Source organism: Balaenoptera ricei, chromosome 16 (genome assembly GCF_028023285.1).
Source record: "Balaenoptera ricei isolate mBalRic1 chromosome 16, mBalRic1.hap2, whole genome shotgun sequence".
In the NCBI taxonomy this organism is placed as follows: domain Eukaryota; kingdom Metazoa; phylum Chordata; class Mammalia; order Artiodactyla; family Balaenopteridae; genus Balaenoptera; species Balaenoptera ricei.
This window is the reverse complement of record NC_082654.1, coordinates 35,729,255-35,746,565: the sequence shown is the minus strand read 5'-3', so window position 1 is coordinate 35,746,565 and position 17,311 is coordinate 35,729,255. Positions and strand designations below refer to the sequence as shown.

General features: G+C 40.0%; 1 protein-coding gene across 1 annotated transcript in view; it reads left to right on the top strand.

Moving 5' to 3' along the window:
* HECTD2 (HECT domain E3 ubiquitin protein ligase 2) overlaps nucleotides 1-4,855 on the top strand; it is a 77,522-nt gene extending 72,667 nt beyond the window's left edge. Inside the window, exons 19-21 of the mRNA XM_059899212.1 lie at nucleotides 473-588; nucleotides 1,157-1,300; nucleotides 2,627-4,855. Of these exons, the coding sequence (XP_059755195.1) occupies nucleotides 473-588; nucleotides 1,157-1,300; nucleotides 2,627-2,747 (381 nt within the window). The 3' untranslated portion in view covers nucleotides 2,748-4,855. The remainder of the gene's footprint in view (nucleotides 1-472; nucleotides 589-1,156; nucleotides 1,301-2,626) is intronic.
* Nucleotides 4,856-17,311: the final 12,456 nt, after the last annotated feature.

Genomic DNA, 17,311 nt, shown 5'->3' with positions numbered 1-17,311 from the left:
TTAGGTGGGAGACAACCTATGTAAGTGTAAAAAACAAGTGAACAACACAAGACAGACTAACCTACTACTGAAACTCTACAGTGTACACAGGAGGCTTTATGGATGTTGGAACCAGGCATGTCAATAGATGCTGGAGTATTGATAGCTGAAAGAGTTTCAGGCTGGGTTTCAGGGAAGAGTTGTAGTTTGGATTTATGCTTAGTCATCTGCTTGTTTTTCTGGCAAACTGCTAATTGCTATTATTTGCAAAAGGGGGAACCTAACAGTTTGACAAGATTTGTAAACTTTCAGAAGCAAAACTACCTTACCTTAGTAGGAAAAATATAAACGGAGATTTTTCTTTAACAAAAATGGTTTGATTTACTCTAAGAACGTCATGATTTTTGTTATTTGATTCAGTGAAAATAGTTACAATTTCACTTTTTTTAATCATCACTTTTTCTTATCATTTTTGATAAATAATTATTGGCAGCTGCTTCGTCCAGAAGAGGTTGAAATTCTGGTCTGTGGAAGTCCTGAACTGGATATGCACGCCCTACAGAGAAGTACGCAGTATGAGGGCTATGCGAAAACCGACTTGACTATACGGTGAGCTTTTTTTACTTCTGAGAGTGAGGGTGCTGAAGAGGGAATGAAAGAGAATGTGGTTCGTTTATTTGCATAACTTACAATCTTTGAATCAAGTTAAGTCAGCTGAAATACTGTACAGCCCACACTGCTTTATTTTATCTCTTGAAAATAATGTGAGAATATTAAATATGAAATCACTTAGCAGTCCCCTTAGGAGAAAGTAATATAAGTAAGTTTCTACAAAAGTATAGAGATTTGACATTTTTTTAAAAAATTACTTTGGTTCTAGAATTGCGGGGATGCCACGCTTTATAAATAGCCTTTTAATAGCACTGTGTTGAAAACTAAGGAAAATTATATAGGAGAAAAATGGCTTTTGTACTCTCTACTGTTGGACTATTTTTATAATGATGTTAGTCAAAAATCTAATTTATGTTAGAAGCCTGTCATTCCTCAATTTCACATTAAGGGTATTATGTACCTTTAAGGGAAGTTGTTTCTCTAGAGCTTACTTTATATTACTTTATTCTGAGCTGCAGGACTTTTGTCAAGACATTTTATATAAATATCCTTTGGTGTTCTCTAGATACTTTTGGGATGTTGTGCTTGGATTTCCTCTTGATCTTCAAAAGAAGTTGCTACATTTTACCACAGGAAGTGACAGAGTACCTGTAGGAGGAATGGCTGATTTGAACTTTAAAATCTCAAAGAATGAAACTTCTACTAACTGGTAAATTTCCAAATTGTAATTTTTTTTAATCTGTAGGTTTTGCTAATAATAATATGTTTGGAATTAGAGGATTCTTTGATTCTGAAGTTGTTTTCATAGAAAAATCTTGGGAGTAAACATGGCTTTGAAATAAGAGAGACTATGGCTTAAGGTTCTATATGAATTTTGAGAACTACCAATACAACTGATAATAATTCCTGTGCATCAGCTTTTTACTTTGCTAAGTCAACTGCTTTGTAGTTGCTTCCAGAATCTAGCTTGCTTTTCATAGTAGATAGTCTAACCTTCATTTTTACTTAAAGGTGTTTTTTATTTAAAGTACTAAGGTGAGTTTTTTGGCTATTATAATTAGTTCTTGTACTGGAATACCTCTAGTGCTAGTCTTTTTTTCTTTATCTAGTGCTCTTTGCATATGAAAGTGATGCCGATGATGACTTTAAATTATTTTCTATAGTGTTGATGGGTTAATGCTAATCTACTTACTTCTTTTCCCAATCTCCTTGTAATTTCTAAAGCTAATTTGAGTAGACACTACTTTGATTATAATCATTTTTTTCTCCTGCCCCATATATTCCCTGAGCTTTGTCAGTTCTTCCTTTGATAAATTAGAACTGAAATCTGTCCTTTCCTTTCTCACTGCCACCACTGATGCTGATGGAGTTCCTAAAGACTGAGGGAAAGGGTCTAAGAAATCTGTAGGAATTTTGAATAAAGATAACTGTGTCATCGGGTAGAGGGTTGGGAGAGCTGAACAAAAAGATTCAGAGGATGAATGTTGCTTGTACCTTGAGGGCAGCAACAGGAGAAGCATGGGTATCAAGTGTCCCAGAAATGTTCTTTTTATTATTTTTTGACAGTCAAGACTAAAAAAGTCGTAACAGTTATATTATCTACTATTCTGCTGGGTGTTTTACGTAGATAGCTCTTTTAATCTTCCCACCCATTCAAATAGTTTGCCTTATGATGGTGATGAGGCAACTGAGATTTGGAGACATGAAGCCGCTTGAACAAGGTCTCACAGCCAGAAAGTGCAGGAGATGGTATTCAAATTCAGATTTGTCTGACTCCAAAAATAATGCCTCTAGAATATAAGTTTTGTGAGAGCAGGGACATTGTCTTGTTGGTAAACCCAGCCCCAGTGTCTAGAATGGTGCCTAATACATAGCAGGTACTCCAAAATATTTGTTCAGTAAAGGAGTGGATGAGTTATCGCATTGTAGTAGAATAGATTTGAATGTGTGTATCCAGGTACCTTGAAAGTTGCTTACCAGTCATTCTGTGTTTGTTTTAGGACTTGCTATCTTTAAAAAAAATTTTTTTCTCTAGGTTGCCTGTGGCCCACACCTGCTTCAATCAACTTTGCCTTCCCCCCTACAAGAGCAAAAAGGACCTGAAACAGAAATTGATTATTGGAATTTCAAATTCAGAAGGTTTTGGACTTGAGTAACCTAGAAGACTTGAAATATATTTTATATGTAGCATTCACTCCCCTCTTATTGTGCCTTTAACCTTTTCATGTTTCTGTCTCAAAACACCTTGACAAAGCTCACCAACTTTAAAATACCGATTTTTTTAAAATCAAATATGAAGTATGTTCAGTAGAGGCATGGTTTTCTAAAAACCCAACACTGCTTGAGTGAGAACAAGACCAGATGGCAGAGACAGGTGTGGGTCCAGTTCCTCTTTTTTATAGCACTTTATCATTCTCCATAAGTAGTTTGTCACAGGTGTTCCACTGGGAAAGCATCGTGCAGTAAAGAATGCACAGATGACAGAGTGGAGACCAGTGGCAGCTTGTGTGCTGCTAGCACACAGTAGCAACATAGATAGCTACATTATCATTAATGTAAGGCATGTAGCCATATTTTCATATAGCGGTTAAACAACAGTATAATTGCAAATGCAATTTACAGGGTTTTTTGATATACTGGCTTTGGTCCTCTAAGATTCTTTTCAACTGTCGCTGAAAAGCATGTAAATAACTACATAATAGCCTGAGAATAATGGGATTTTGATAGTGCCATTTATTGCTAAAGATTTATTTTTACAAAGTAAATTCAGGGTTTTAGATGTGTATACAGCTTTTACAAATCAATAAAGATGATTGTACAAGAGTGTAACTATTTTCAGACTAATTGGATTCAAGGTTATATTCTTTTACATATTGTTAGTCTGCATGCATATGCTCAGTAAGCTAGTTACTTTGAGTACTCTGTAATATTTGTATAATCATTTCTTCTTAAGGGTCAGAATATTATATAGAAAGGAAATAGAACTGACTAGTCACTGATAAATTAAGTCAATTACAAGCACAAAAAAAAGAGAACTGTTTTTATATATACTTTGATTGATGTACAAGACTTATTTCTAATATTTTTTGATCACCAGTTGTACTGAAACACTAATTTTTGGGAAAAAGTAGGGTAAGATATTTGACAAAAGTGAATACAATAATAACATTTGTGTCAAAATGACGTAGCTTGGTGTAAAAATAAAGTTCAACATTTTGGCTGAAATGTTTGTTTTCCACTGGATTCTGAATATAGCAAATTCAAAAATACCCTTTTTGGAGTTTCTTAATAAAGTAGCATGTAAAAAGAAACTGCATTTTTTAAGTCAGACAGTAAATGGTTTTCTTTTTAATTTACAGCAAATGAAGCAGTTTTATTAGCACATTATAGATATTTCCAAATCAAGAATTCTCTATTATACTTTGATAGCTTTCCTTCAGAAAACTCTGAATATATATTTGCAATAATAATGAAGCCAGCACTTTGTACCAGCACATGGTTCACATGCAAATAATACTTTCCCAAAATTTTTTCTGAGTTACACTACTATCTTATTACTCTGCTTCCTACACCCCACCAGCAGAATTCTTTTAGGGTGGAGGAACTAATCAGCTTGTTCTGCATTTCTGAAGTCAACTTGTGAATCTTAGAGGAAAAGGAGTTAGTTAGTTTACTATTCTCTTGAGACAGAAGTGACTCCGCTTTTCCACTTGGACATACTATTTAAAGGATTTTTCTTCATACAATTTTTGGAACACCTAAGAGATTTAAAGCCATGTTGGTTTTGTTTTGTTTGCTCTGTTTTTAATCCATATGCAAATAAAACTGCTTCTCCCTTACACTGCTTGAACTAGAAAGTAAGATGTTTAACATAGGTTACTACTAACTAATAAGCACAAAAGAATCATGTGTAAGAAACCAGATTTAAGTGTTTTAAATAAGATGTAAACAAAGTTTTTATTTGGTAGAGACGGAAAAATTGTGTTGGTTTGGTCTGCATGTTTAATGATGTGCTTGTATATCAATAGCTATGTCATTTTTAAATAAGAAGTACACAAGCAAGCCAAATTTTTAAATGACAGAGTCCATAAATAACTGGAAAATTTTTGTTGTCTGTTGTTGAAATTTATAATCATTTATCACTAAATTGCACATTGCCTTTATTTATTTATGCTCTGGTTTTGGTTTACAGTGTAATTAATACCTCATTTTTTAAAAGAACCACTACTGTTACATTTCGTTAATTTAAACAGCTAGAAAATTCATGTAGTTGCTTTTTTTTATATATAATCTGTTAATGAATTCTTGATTTTTGTATCTGCCCCAGTAAATTAAAGCGTTGCACAGTATTTATCAGTATTTACAAAATGTCCTGTCCTTTCTTAATCTTTCCTTAATTAATCATATTTTTGTCTGTATGATTAGAAGTTTTAACAGTCCCTCTTTTTTGTACAAATGTGTATTGTATTACGTTGTTAATTTCTGGATAAATTTTTTTCAAATATTAAAGTTATATAATCAGCCAGGCTTCAGTTCATTTTTTGAACATGAGGCAATGAATTAAAACCACAAGTTTAAATATAAATGTAAACTACTCTCTTTGTTACACTGTCTCTTAAACTGGTGCTTAGGAAAATTGCTAATACATACACCTTCAAAAGATGTGTTGTTGACACCAAATATAACTAACTTCTAGCATTATTTTTCAGTACAAAACAATGTATAGCCAATGGCTGGATGATCACACAGATATTCCACCAAATGAACGTTACACCACCATCAAGGCCACCTAGAAATGAACTAAGTATGACATTTCATTGGCCATCGACAGACAACTTCAGATCTGAAGTATTCCCCTCCAAAACCATTAATTTGGCCCTTTTCCCCCACATTTTCTATGTTAATGGAAGAAAAGAGGAGATTATGAGAAAGTAGGAGAGAATGTCATGGGTGATGGATGGAAGAAGATAGGTAGCTGGATGGAAGACTAAGGTGAGTTTTCACAGGGGAGGGTACGAGATCAACTCACCCAGACCACACACAGCCTTGAGTCCAGTGAGTGGTTAAGAACTGTGCTTTGGAGCCAGAATACCTGGGTTTGAGTTTACTGTCCAATAGTTGTGTTTCCTTGGGCAGGTTACTTAATCTGCCCATGCCTCAATTATCAAGTGAAAATAATTTATAAAATGGAAATAATAAACCTATCTGTCTCGCTGATAGGGTTCTAGGGAAGAATAAATGAATTAAGATGTGTAAAGCACTTACACAGTGCCTGCCATATAGTAAACCATATAATGTGACGCCAGAGGAACCATGGTGCCAATGGGATTACATCTTACAAGCACTGCTTCTGAAGCCTTCTGGAGGTTTTTGACTCTCAGACATCAGGTGCGACCACAGATTAAAGAACACAAAGTGTTTCTGAGGCATTAAAATTGTGTTAGGAGAATATTCTTATTCTAGAAACAATGCTTTAGGATTTATCCTTATAGATGTCTCAGTCGGCAAGGGCTTTTAATACTGTTTTTCAGATGTGTAACAAGATGTCATTTTAAAATTCAAAAATAAATGAGCAGTTTATTTTATTTTTTTTTAGCATCTTTGAGTATAATTGCTTTACAATGTTGTGTTAGTTTCGAGCAGTTTATTTTTAATGAAACATTTCAAATATAGAGAAAAATGTCAGAGATTAACATAATAAAACACCACGTCCCCACACTCAGATCTAACAAATGTTGTTAACATTCTGCCAGATTGTTTTTAAAAAATTAAAAATTACAGATGGAGTGGAAGCCCCTTTTTGTGCTCCTCTCCAAACCCAATATACTCACTCTTTTCCCCATTAAACTGCAGTTGGTGTGAATCCTTCCCACACTGTCTGCCATTTGTACTATACGTGTGTCTTTCCCTAAACACAGTTGACCCTTGAACAATGCAGGGGTTGGGGTCACGACCATCGCACAGTCAAAAATCCAAAATCTGCATATAACTTACGTGGTTCCTCTGTATCCACAATTTGCCATCCTCAGATTCAACCAACTGCAGGTCCTGTAGTGCTGTAGTATTTACTGTTGAAAAAATCCATGTATAAGTGGACCCTCACAGTTCAAACCCATGTTGTTCAAGGGTCAACTATGTAGTATTGTTATAGTTGCATATACCAAATATCATACTCTCCCTATCTTCACACAACTTTTTACACTCGGTCTTGTCTTTTCTAGATTTATCCCTGATTATACATTAATTCACCCATTTTAATGCAGAATAGAATCCTGTTAAATGAATATACCACAGTTTGTTGATCCGTCCTCCTAAGAACTAACGTTTCCATGTTTTCTCCAGTGTGGCCCAGGCTGTGGTGAGCACCTTGCCTATACCAAGTATGCATGCACAGTCCCCCAAGGTTGCAGCCCAGGCGTGGAGAGGCTGGATCCCAGGCTGCGTATCTTCAGCTCTACCAGGTATCGTCCAGCTGCTCTCCAGAGCAGTGCTTCCAGCATGAATTTCCACATTATAGGAGTTGTAATTCTCCACGTTCTCCCAACACCAGGTTTTAGCAGATTTTTTTTTTTTGGCTAATCTGACCAATGTGTTTTAATTTGTCTTTCCAAAATTGATAATGATGTTGCACCTTTTTGTATGTTTACAGGCCATTCAGATGTCTTCTGTGAATGGCCAGTTCAGTATTTTTTGCCTAACTTCTATTCTTTTCCTCATTGATTTTCAGGCGTTATTTCTTTATTCTGGACGTTGATCCTTTGTTAACGGTTATGAGCTACATTGCTTCAGTTTGAATCCCAGATCTGTCAATGACTATGTGATTTTGGACAAATTACTTAACATCTCTTGACTTCAGTTTACCTGTCTGTAAAATAAAGAAAATAATAATACATAGCTCACAGAATTGTTAAATAAGCCTAAGTACAACAGAAGTATATATGTGTGTGTATATATATGTATATATCTTTTATATAAATATAAGTGATGTGTGCATATATATGAATTAGATATATAGATATATGCTTATACATAAAACATATATATACTTATATAAGATGTATTTAACATATAAATGTATATAAATAAATAAGTGCTTATATCATGCCTAATCTATAATAAGCATTATGCATTTGGTATTATTACTATTACCTTATTATTATAGCTCATGCATTGCAGAGATCTAGTTGTGGCCAGACTTTTATCTTTTATAATACGAATTTTTAATACACTCCGTAAAATATTATTCTATGTATTAACAGTTTGTTTAGATTTAACCACGTATTTATAGTTTCTTTGCACACCATTCCCTCTTCTATTGTTCTTCACAGCCACCTCTGGGATCAATTTTCTTCCTCCTAAATTACATCTATTAGAAACTGTTTTAATGACAGTTTGTTGGTAGTAAATTCTTTTTCCATTTGTCTGAAAATGACTTTATTTCACCTTTATTCATGAAAGATAGATTCATCAAGCGTGCATTTCTATTGTAGTACTTATTGTAGGACTTTTAATATATAATCCACTGTCTTTGAGTTTCATTGTTGATAGGAAGTTAGCTGTGAGTATAATTGTCATTCCTTGGTAGATAATCTCTTTTACTCTGGCTACCTTTAAGATATTTTTTTTCTCCTGAAACTGCAAAACATCAAAGACAATGTGTATACTGTGTATTTTTTTTATCCCTCTTAGGATTTGTTATGGTTCTTGAAACTAGGAATTTCTATCTTTCAATTTTAGAAAATTCTTCAGCCATTTCCTCTTTGAATATTGCTCTTCCCTCTTCTCTCTAATCTCTCCTGTTAAACATATCTTGGACCATCTCACTCAACCATTAAATCCCTCTCGGTGCCTAATCTGTTGTTTAGCCAATGTTTATTTCAGTGGTTGTATTTTTTATTTCTAGGAATTCTTTTGGTTCCTTTCCAAGTCCACCTGCTCTTTCTACATACTGTTCTTTCTTTCATATGGTTTTTTAAAAATAATTTTCAGCATAATTATTTGATACTCTCTTTTAGATTGTTTTACTCTTCTCAGTTCTCGAAGTACAAGTTCTTATTTTGTTCATCCACTGGCTCTCATAGTGATTTGGTTCCTTGAGTGATTTATAATTTTTTATTTTTGCATTTTTTATTTCATTTTGTGCCCTGAATAGCACAAGTGCCCCTAACAGAGTAGTTTCATGTTGTTCTCAACCAAGGCCCTATGGGTTTCCCACACCAATTTTTTTTCCTTGGATTAGGGTTCCTTCCCCACTTGTGTAAATTTGGACCCCCTCACCTAAGTGGTACAGGTTGGGATTTATGAGTAAAGTTTTTCTATCCCCTTTTCATAGTCATAGTAACCCTTTTAAATTCTAGGCTTTATGAAGTGGGATCAGCTATGGCTCCTCACCTTGAATAGGCTTAAGGCATGTCTGTTGAGTTCATGTGGGCATTAAAATCCATTAGAGAGTTCATGACCCCCATGAGTCACCTAATCCTACTTACTTCTGACTTTTCATTTCTTCCTCATTTCCTGTAACTGATGACTTCCCTTCTTCCCTTCCCTTTAATCTTGGACATTTATATTTTAAGATTTTGTAGCTATATGTTGCCCAAAATTTATAAAAGTTTATATTAGTAAATGGCCTCTTCCCTTTCATCTCAGCCTATACAGGCCTGCCCCTTGGTTATTTTTTACCCTATCCAATGCATACAACTTTTAAATACATTGTTCTCTGTAGATTATTTGCACCAATGTTTATTTATTTGTTAATTTGACATTTGTGTATTTAGTGCCTATTATATTTCAGCTGGAGGCTGATCTTCAGCTCCATATATCATTTGCTTATTCTTTACAAACATAAGAAGCAAATGTAGTTCTGAATACTTACCTTGTAAAGCATGTGTATCATAGCAAGAAAATTTCTCCAGGACTTTCATGACAATTATACAAATCAATGTTTTCCTGCCATTTAGATATTACAACTCTGATATGCATACCATAGAAGCATTAGTCACCACTGAGTTAAGCTGCTAGATTTTTTTGGCAACCCAACTTGACATTTTCTATGTACGCACACACATGCACACACACACACGCATTGTGATAGAAAAAAACATAGAATTATTTCAGTAGGGTTCCTCAAGGAGCATAATCTTGTGCTGTTTCCACCTGCAAATAGACCAGCTCTGCTTATAAGGCCTTCAATATGCCTTCCTTAGGTGTCTGTTTCTGTCACTGGCAATCTTATTCTCCTGATTCGCTTGGCTTGGAAACATTGGTCTCATTTTGACTTTTCATTCTCTTTAACCTCATGTCTGCAAGGCTCATCTTTATGCTGTTTCTCAGGTTTGACCCTTCTTTCTACTACATTCCTACAGACCCCTTCTTAGTTTAGACCCTCAATCCTTCATAGCCGACTGGCCTCTCTGCCTATAGGCTTACTCTTCCCCATTTATCCTAAGGTCCCTACTGTTAATCTTTATAAAATTCTGTTCTGACCACGTACCTTGGTATCAAGTGCTGATCTGACCTCCCAACTCCAAAGCCTAGCGTGTGCTCCACTTTCATTCTGCATATTCCCCAGTGCTGACTTCCAAAAGGATCGCTCCTTTACTGTCACCTGAGCACACCCTGCACTGTCACGTCGCTCCTCAGCCCCGGGCTTCTGAGGGGCTCTTCCTGCTCCTCGCCATCCAACCAACTCCTCCCTCAGCCCTAGCCCAGTCCAGCTCAGGTCTCCTGCACTCCAAACTTCCCCAGAATAGAATTTTCTCTCCCCTGCCAAACCTTGTCCTGAACTACCACCAACCCCCAAACAAAAAAGCTAGCTGGAAGGCATCTCTCCCTCTTTTTCACACCCATCCTACCCGTCTTCATTGCTCAGGTGGCTCTTAGTATTTTCAAACTTGCTATGGTTCATTGTGTGCATATCAGCAACTTGAGAACAGAGGCATTTCCTGTGTCCCCACCTAGCACAGAGTGGGATCAGTCAACTCAGATAAAATCCTACCTGACTTGTTGACTTGACTGGGCAGGTGAAACACTCATCAAATCAGTGAAGCAAACCGGAAACCCGCCTGGGTTTCATCTTTCATTTGTAGCCTCTTGCCCTGACTCTTACAAACCTGCTGTCATCCTGGGTGTCCAGGCTTCAGTGTGTCAGCCTCAGGGAAACGCCTTCTGAACCCCCATCTACCACCATGTTCCCATCAGTCTAGTCCAGCCTTTCCACTCCCAACACACAGAGCCTTAGCCTGCCCACCTCCAGTTACCAGGTGCTCGTTCACCAGACGAAACAAAACCAGTGAGCAGTGGTGCCATCGTGCATTAACTGTGTAAGGGGAAAAATGTGGTTGCAGAATAACTCTGAGGTATCATCCAACTTTTGAGGGTGTGTGTGTGTGACTGAGGGTGAATATATATGAATGTGTGTATGTTCTGAAAGATCATATCACACTTTGTTAATAGTAGCTATCACTGGGATTATACATGATTTTATTTTTGTCTTTTTGCTTTGTTTGTTGTGTGTTTTTTTTAATTTCTCTGCAATGAACACTTTGTAATAAGAAAAGAAACCATTTTGTTTAATTTTTTAAACCAGTTATCCAGTACCTCAAGCATCTATAGAATATTACTTGAAGTAGCAGAGATGGATGTTTATTGATCACCTGTGGTGTATGAGGTACACCATTTCACGTTTCATTTAATCTTTACAACAGCATAAAATTGATGTTATCATCACCATGCTATAGATAAGGAATTGAAACTCAGAGAGACCTAGAAGCTTGCCCAAGGTCACACAGGCGTCAAGGAGCCAAGGCAGAATTTGAACTCATGTCTCTCTGACTCTAAACATCACGATTTCCCATTTCATATGCTCCCTCAGCTAGTGAGGCTTTCCAGAAACTCCCAAGCTTGAAGTATTCTGCTAGGTATGGATAAAACACGTTCTCCCTGTTCGGACCAGGAGTCAGTCAATGTGAACTCTAGTCCTGAGTCTGACACTTAATGGCTGTGTAAACTTAGATGATTTTTTTTGCTTCCCTTTTTGTCTTCCAAAAAAGTGATAGATATCCTTAGAATTTTAAAATATAGTACAGATTACAATTTGCTCTGGGTCAAGGAAGAAATTAAGTCTATAATAAGGACTACTTAGAAAACCACGGCAGTGACAACACTGTATATTTGATCACCTGGGATATAGGCAAAGGGTATTCGTGAGGAAATTTATAGCTCTAAATATTTTTATTACTAAAAGATAAAATTAATAAATTCAACAAATAAACTTTCAGGGAAGGGGGCAATGGAGAGGGAACCACGAAAAACAAAGAGAAAAAGATAAAAGCATCAATAAATAATTCAATTAGAAAACATAAAAACAGTATAATTGCGGCATAAACTCAAAAGGAGACGTGAGCTTGAAAAAGCTGATAAAATCCATAAACTTCTAGCAAATATTAATCAGGTAAAAAGGAAACACACACTAGATTAGAAACAATCAGCAGCTGCAAATAAGCAGGGGTGTGCATTGGAGCACGTCGATCCTGCCCAGCAGACATTCGTCCCACTCAGGGTCTCCCTCCAGGTCTGCTCTGTCCCTCAGCCACCCTCTCCTCTGACCTCCGCTCTGCTCACGCCACCCTGGAGAACACTCGCTCACACACAGTCGCAGGCTGGATTCTCCGGACGCAGGTGCTGACATGAAGTTTGGGGGCACAGGAAGGTTATTGGGAATCAATAGCTGTGAGAGGAAAAGGAGAGGACGCAGAATTGGGCAGTGCGAGAGGTCAAGCTGTAACACAGCCCTGACAAAGCAATGGAGCCAACGATGCTGGTCAGAGTTGTCCTCTCTTGGGCCGAAATGGCCAGCCTTTCTGTCAGGCCTCAGGCAATCAGGCAGCCCCTTGGAAGGGTTTGGCATGGGGCGAGGCAGCTCTCTGCAGCTGAAGCCGACCCCGAAGGAGCTGACAGCCAGGACTCTCTGCTGACCGTACTTCCTGGCCCTGGGCAGCAAGGCCTTCCTTGGGGGCGTGGTTCCGGAGGCCTGCAGTCTACCTCTCATGGCCACACCTGACTGCCAGTGAGTTGGAGAAATGTGGTCCCGCTGCCTAAGAAGAGGGAGAGCCGAGTGTGGTGGCATCTGGCAACCAGACAAGATCTCAGCACGTTCTCCAAACCAACTTTCCAAAGGAGCCTGTGCTTGGGAGTTACCTGATAACAACAGGCGGTATGATCTCCATTTAGTCGCTGGTTTACCCCACCTGCTAGGACCCTAAGGGGAGCGGGGTGGCAGGCACGGGACCTAACCCTAGCAACAATGTCTGTAAAGTGCCTGGACAGGAGGTGCCCGATCAACGCGGCTTCCGTCTCCAGCTTTCACGGCTGATGGGCATCTTCGAGAGCATGACCAGCCCCACTGGAGCCCCGTTCATCACTGCTCGGAGTGATTTATTAAGTAAAAGGGGGAGATGAAAATGGCCTCTGGGTTACACAACTGCCCTTGTTTATGTGTGGGCCTGTCAGCCTTGACCTCCGAGATACTGAGGACCTACAATCACTTTCAGGTCCAAGAGAAAAATCTGGAGACCTAGAAATAAATCCCCCACTTTGTACCAAGTGACCTACTTTTCCCTTTTGACTGTCACTTCTGAGGTTCCCGTGGTCAGAGGAAAAGTTGGGCAGTTCTCTGTGCAGGTCACAGATGGCAAGCACTCCTCTTTGACCCCTCACATGAGAACATTAGGAAATTCCAGCCCAACACAAGTCCTGACCAGCCGAGGAGGCTGCGGGTTAGCTCCTGGTCATCTGGAACCAGGATTGGGTACCACGGCACCTCCCCAAGCAGGAAACCTGGCTGGCTACCAGCTGAGGTGGGTGAGCTTGGGCCTGGCTGGATGGGCAAATGTGGGCCCTCCCCTCCTCCTGCCACCCCTCAGTGGTGCCCAAAGCTGTCATTCCCTTTAGGGAGCCCAGGAACCATCACAGATCCAGGTGGAAGAGACCATCTCAGCCCTGCTCAGGCCCTAGCCCACTCCGTGACCTTGGGCAAGTGACCTCACAGAGCCTCCATGATCCAACCATTAAATGGAGCCAGAATACTAAGTCCCCCTACCTCTCTGGTGGTCTTGTAAACCAGGAGGTCCATGTGCATTCTCTGGAGGCCAGTGGGCTCTCCTCTGTCATTTTTCTTTCGTATCTTGATAACCTAAAACGATTCCCACAAGCCAACACTGGTTAGTTCCTGGTCATCTGGAACCACAGATGCGTCATGATTTAAGTAAGACACAGCATTTGTGTTTGGATCCAAGGGAGGACCAGATGTCAGCATGCTAGAGACAAACTAATGAATGGAGGTGTCCTCATTTCCTATTGCTACTGTAACAAATTTCCACAAACTTAGAGGCTCAAAACAATACATATTTATCTTACAGTTCTGGAGATCAGACGTGTGAAATGGATCTTACTAGGCTAAAGCCAAGGTGTCAAAAGGGCTGCATTCCTTCTGGAGGCTCTAGGGGAGAATTTGTTTCCTTACCTTGTTAAGCTCCTAGAGGCTGCCCGCATTCCTTGGCTCATGGCCCCTTCCTTCTTCATCCTCAAAGCCAGCAGTGTAGCACTCTGACCCTCCTGCTTCCTCTTTCACTTATGAGAGCCCCTGTGATTACATTAGGCCCACCCAGATAATCCAGGATCATCTGCCCATCTCAAGATCCCTAATTTAATCATATCTGCAAAGTCCTACTTGCTACGTTATGTGACGTAACATATTCACAGGTTCCTGGGATTAAGACATGGACATCTTTGGAAGCCACTATTCTGCCTACCACAGAAAGTTTTCCATTGTCCAAACAGTCCAGTTGAAGGCAAAATGGACAAAAGCAAAATAATAAGGAATGCTTAGAATAGGGAAGTGCGTCTTCCATTTATTCACTGATTTCCTACAGCAATCCCTATCGTTCCTTAAGATCCTATCCCTAAGATCCTATCGTGATCTTTTTTTTTAACTATATCTGAAGTATTTAAAAACTAATTTCAGATATTCTCCATTTCCTAAATACAGCAGAAACAATACTGAAAATGAAAGAAAAACAACAACAACAAAAAAAACAAGCTTTATATACTTCATGGTTACCTCCTTTTTCTAGATTCCCTAATGCATTAAGAAGACCTCTTCCTGTTAAAAGGAATGAAACAAATCAACATGTGTTAACATGGACAGATATCCAAAACAGGTGGTTAAGTATGAAAAACAGCCTTCAGAGCAGCATGTTTAATGTGATCCAATTTCCATAAAAGTCATAGATTTATTTTTGTTTTTACATAGAAAATACCCACAAGAATATAAACCAAACTGTTAACTGTGTGTGTTCGCCCGGGGGCTGGGGCCAGCAGGAAGGAGGCAACCATAGAACTCCAGGAGATTTTCACTTTCTAAATCATCATGTCTGTAACGTTTAATTATAGTTATATGTATTATATATATTATAGTGTTGTACTTAAAATCGTAAGTTTACATATATAATATATAGTTACTGTATATTATATCAATATAACAATATGACATAATACATATAACATATCATAAATAATATAATTACATAATATGATGGATATAATAAACTCATCTTACTTTTTGTAACTATGAAAAAACAGAACAGTGCTTATTTGTGTTTAAAGACTAAGGGGCGCTTCTAAAATACAGCTTTTTCTGGAGAACAGCATCAACCGGAATTTCAGGATTCTGCCCAATTGATGTGAGCCTCAGCCTCACCTCTGAGTGCTGTCTATTCCCTCCTTTCCAATTCTTCCTTAGAAATCTTAGCTCTGCCCCCTGCCATTGCAATCACAGGGCATGTAGGTCAGGTAATTAGTAACCAGGGTTTATTTCCTTTGGAAAACAGTACATTTGGGCAAAATAGGCCAGTTCCCATTCCTGATGGCAGAATCCTAGAGCTTTCTCGAGGGGAGGGGCGCTGAGGTCACTGAAAACCAGGGCCCCCCGTTGTACCCTGGGGCCCACAGCTAGGTCACCAGCTAGTAAGCGGTAGTGCTGGGATGCAAGCCAGGTCCATGGGACTCCTGAAGCCATGTTCTTGCCACTTGACTGCCCCTGGTCAACCACTGAACATGGTCCTCCCTGGGATTCCAACGTGGGCCTCCAGAGACTGGCAGAGCCCAGACGTGCAGTAATGGCTCCACTCATGCCCACTTCACCTTGGGCTGGGACACTGGTGACCATGGGGAGTGACTGGGAGCATTTGCCACCCAAACAGCCCAGAGATGCACATGTCACAAATGGCCGGGCTGCTGCTGCTGCAATCCAGCACCACCTGGGTTAACACTGCAGTCTTGACGATCTCTCGGGTAGCTTTTGGCTCCTTAAACGTGGAGTTTTACAACCAGGCCACTTTCCCGACTGAACTAAATATGATATGACTCATGGATCCCAGGATGGTTCTGGCTAGTGAGACTATCAATGCAGACAAGTGGGAGCAGCTTCCAAAAATCACTGGGGTGGGGGAGGGGGGTGTTTATATCACCTACCAAGCATCAAGTGAGCTGGAAGACTCACACACAGAAAAGCCTGAGATCCACCCGGAGGGTCAGGACAGGAGGTCCTGGGACACGGCGGCAATCGCCCCAGGGATCGCAAGTGGGCAGGAATCTAGACAGAAAGGTAGCCCAGCTGGTAACCAGCTTGGAAATGCTGTCGGGCATTTTCTTCCCAGACTCTTTGCTGGTAGTGATGTGGCCACCATCCCCTCCCCCAACCAGGACAGGGCAAGCAGTGGTGGATGCTGGGGACACATAACGTTGGTGAGCAGGGTAGAGCTGCTTGTGTGTGACACCCCCAGGGTGTCACCACCTGTGAGCAAAGCCTGACCCCAGGAAATCACCAAGCTTTGTCTCCAAGGAACTTGGATCCCAGCCCCACACCACATGGGTCCAGCTACTGCCCTGCTCCATCCCTTGAAAGCTGGAAACACATGCTTTGTTCTGTGGGGATGAGATGAATAAGAACTGGAGCGTCCACCCCAAATCAGCATTCTTTTACCACTGAAGCGTCTCCTCCAGAGCCGCCTACAGTTTCGTTCTCATTGATCCCAATTTTCAAGGACTCACCAGTGGGGGAAGACAAGCAGCTGTTCTCTGTGCCAGAGGGGTGGTCCTTCTATCCCACCCAAGAGCACAGAGAGGGCCCTGGAAAAGGAGCCATTCTCCCTCCCACTGCCACCCCCAACACACACACACAGCTTATAAGCCTGTGTCGATAAGCAGGGAGCACCCCGTCCCTAGGTCTTCCACCTAGAATCCTGCTCAGGACAGCAGGTTTGGGCGTGTAGGGCAGATGTGAGACCAGATCTCAGACATCAGGGAGCTCTGTCTCCCGATGGAGGCATTTTGTTCCTTCTGAGTTCCTCTGTGCAAATGCCTGGGGACCATGGTGAAGTCCTTTCTGTATCACTATGGGTTGATTTGTTGAAAGCCTCTTTCTTGCCTCCTTACCGTGGCCAGTATGGCAGCCTGACCTTAAGGGAGGTCGGAGCCCACAGGACCAGAAACCTCCTAGGCTGGGTCAGAACTCAGAGACCACCTAGGAGGGAACAGAGTCACAGCATTGGGAACTTTGTACACAAGTTCGCAAAGGAGATGGATGATCTTACGGCAAATAAGGCCCCCAGAGCTCTGGGAATCACCTCAGGAGAGTAACCACCTTTGCACATCAGATTTTCAG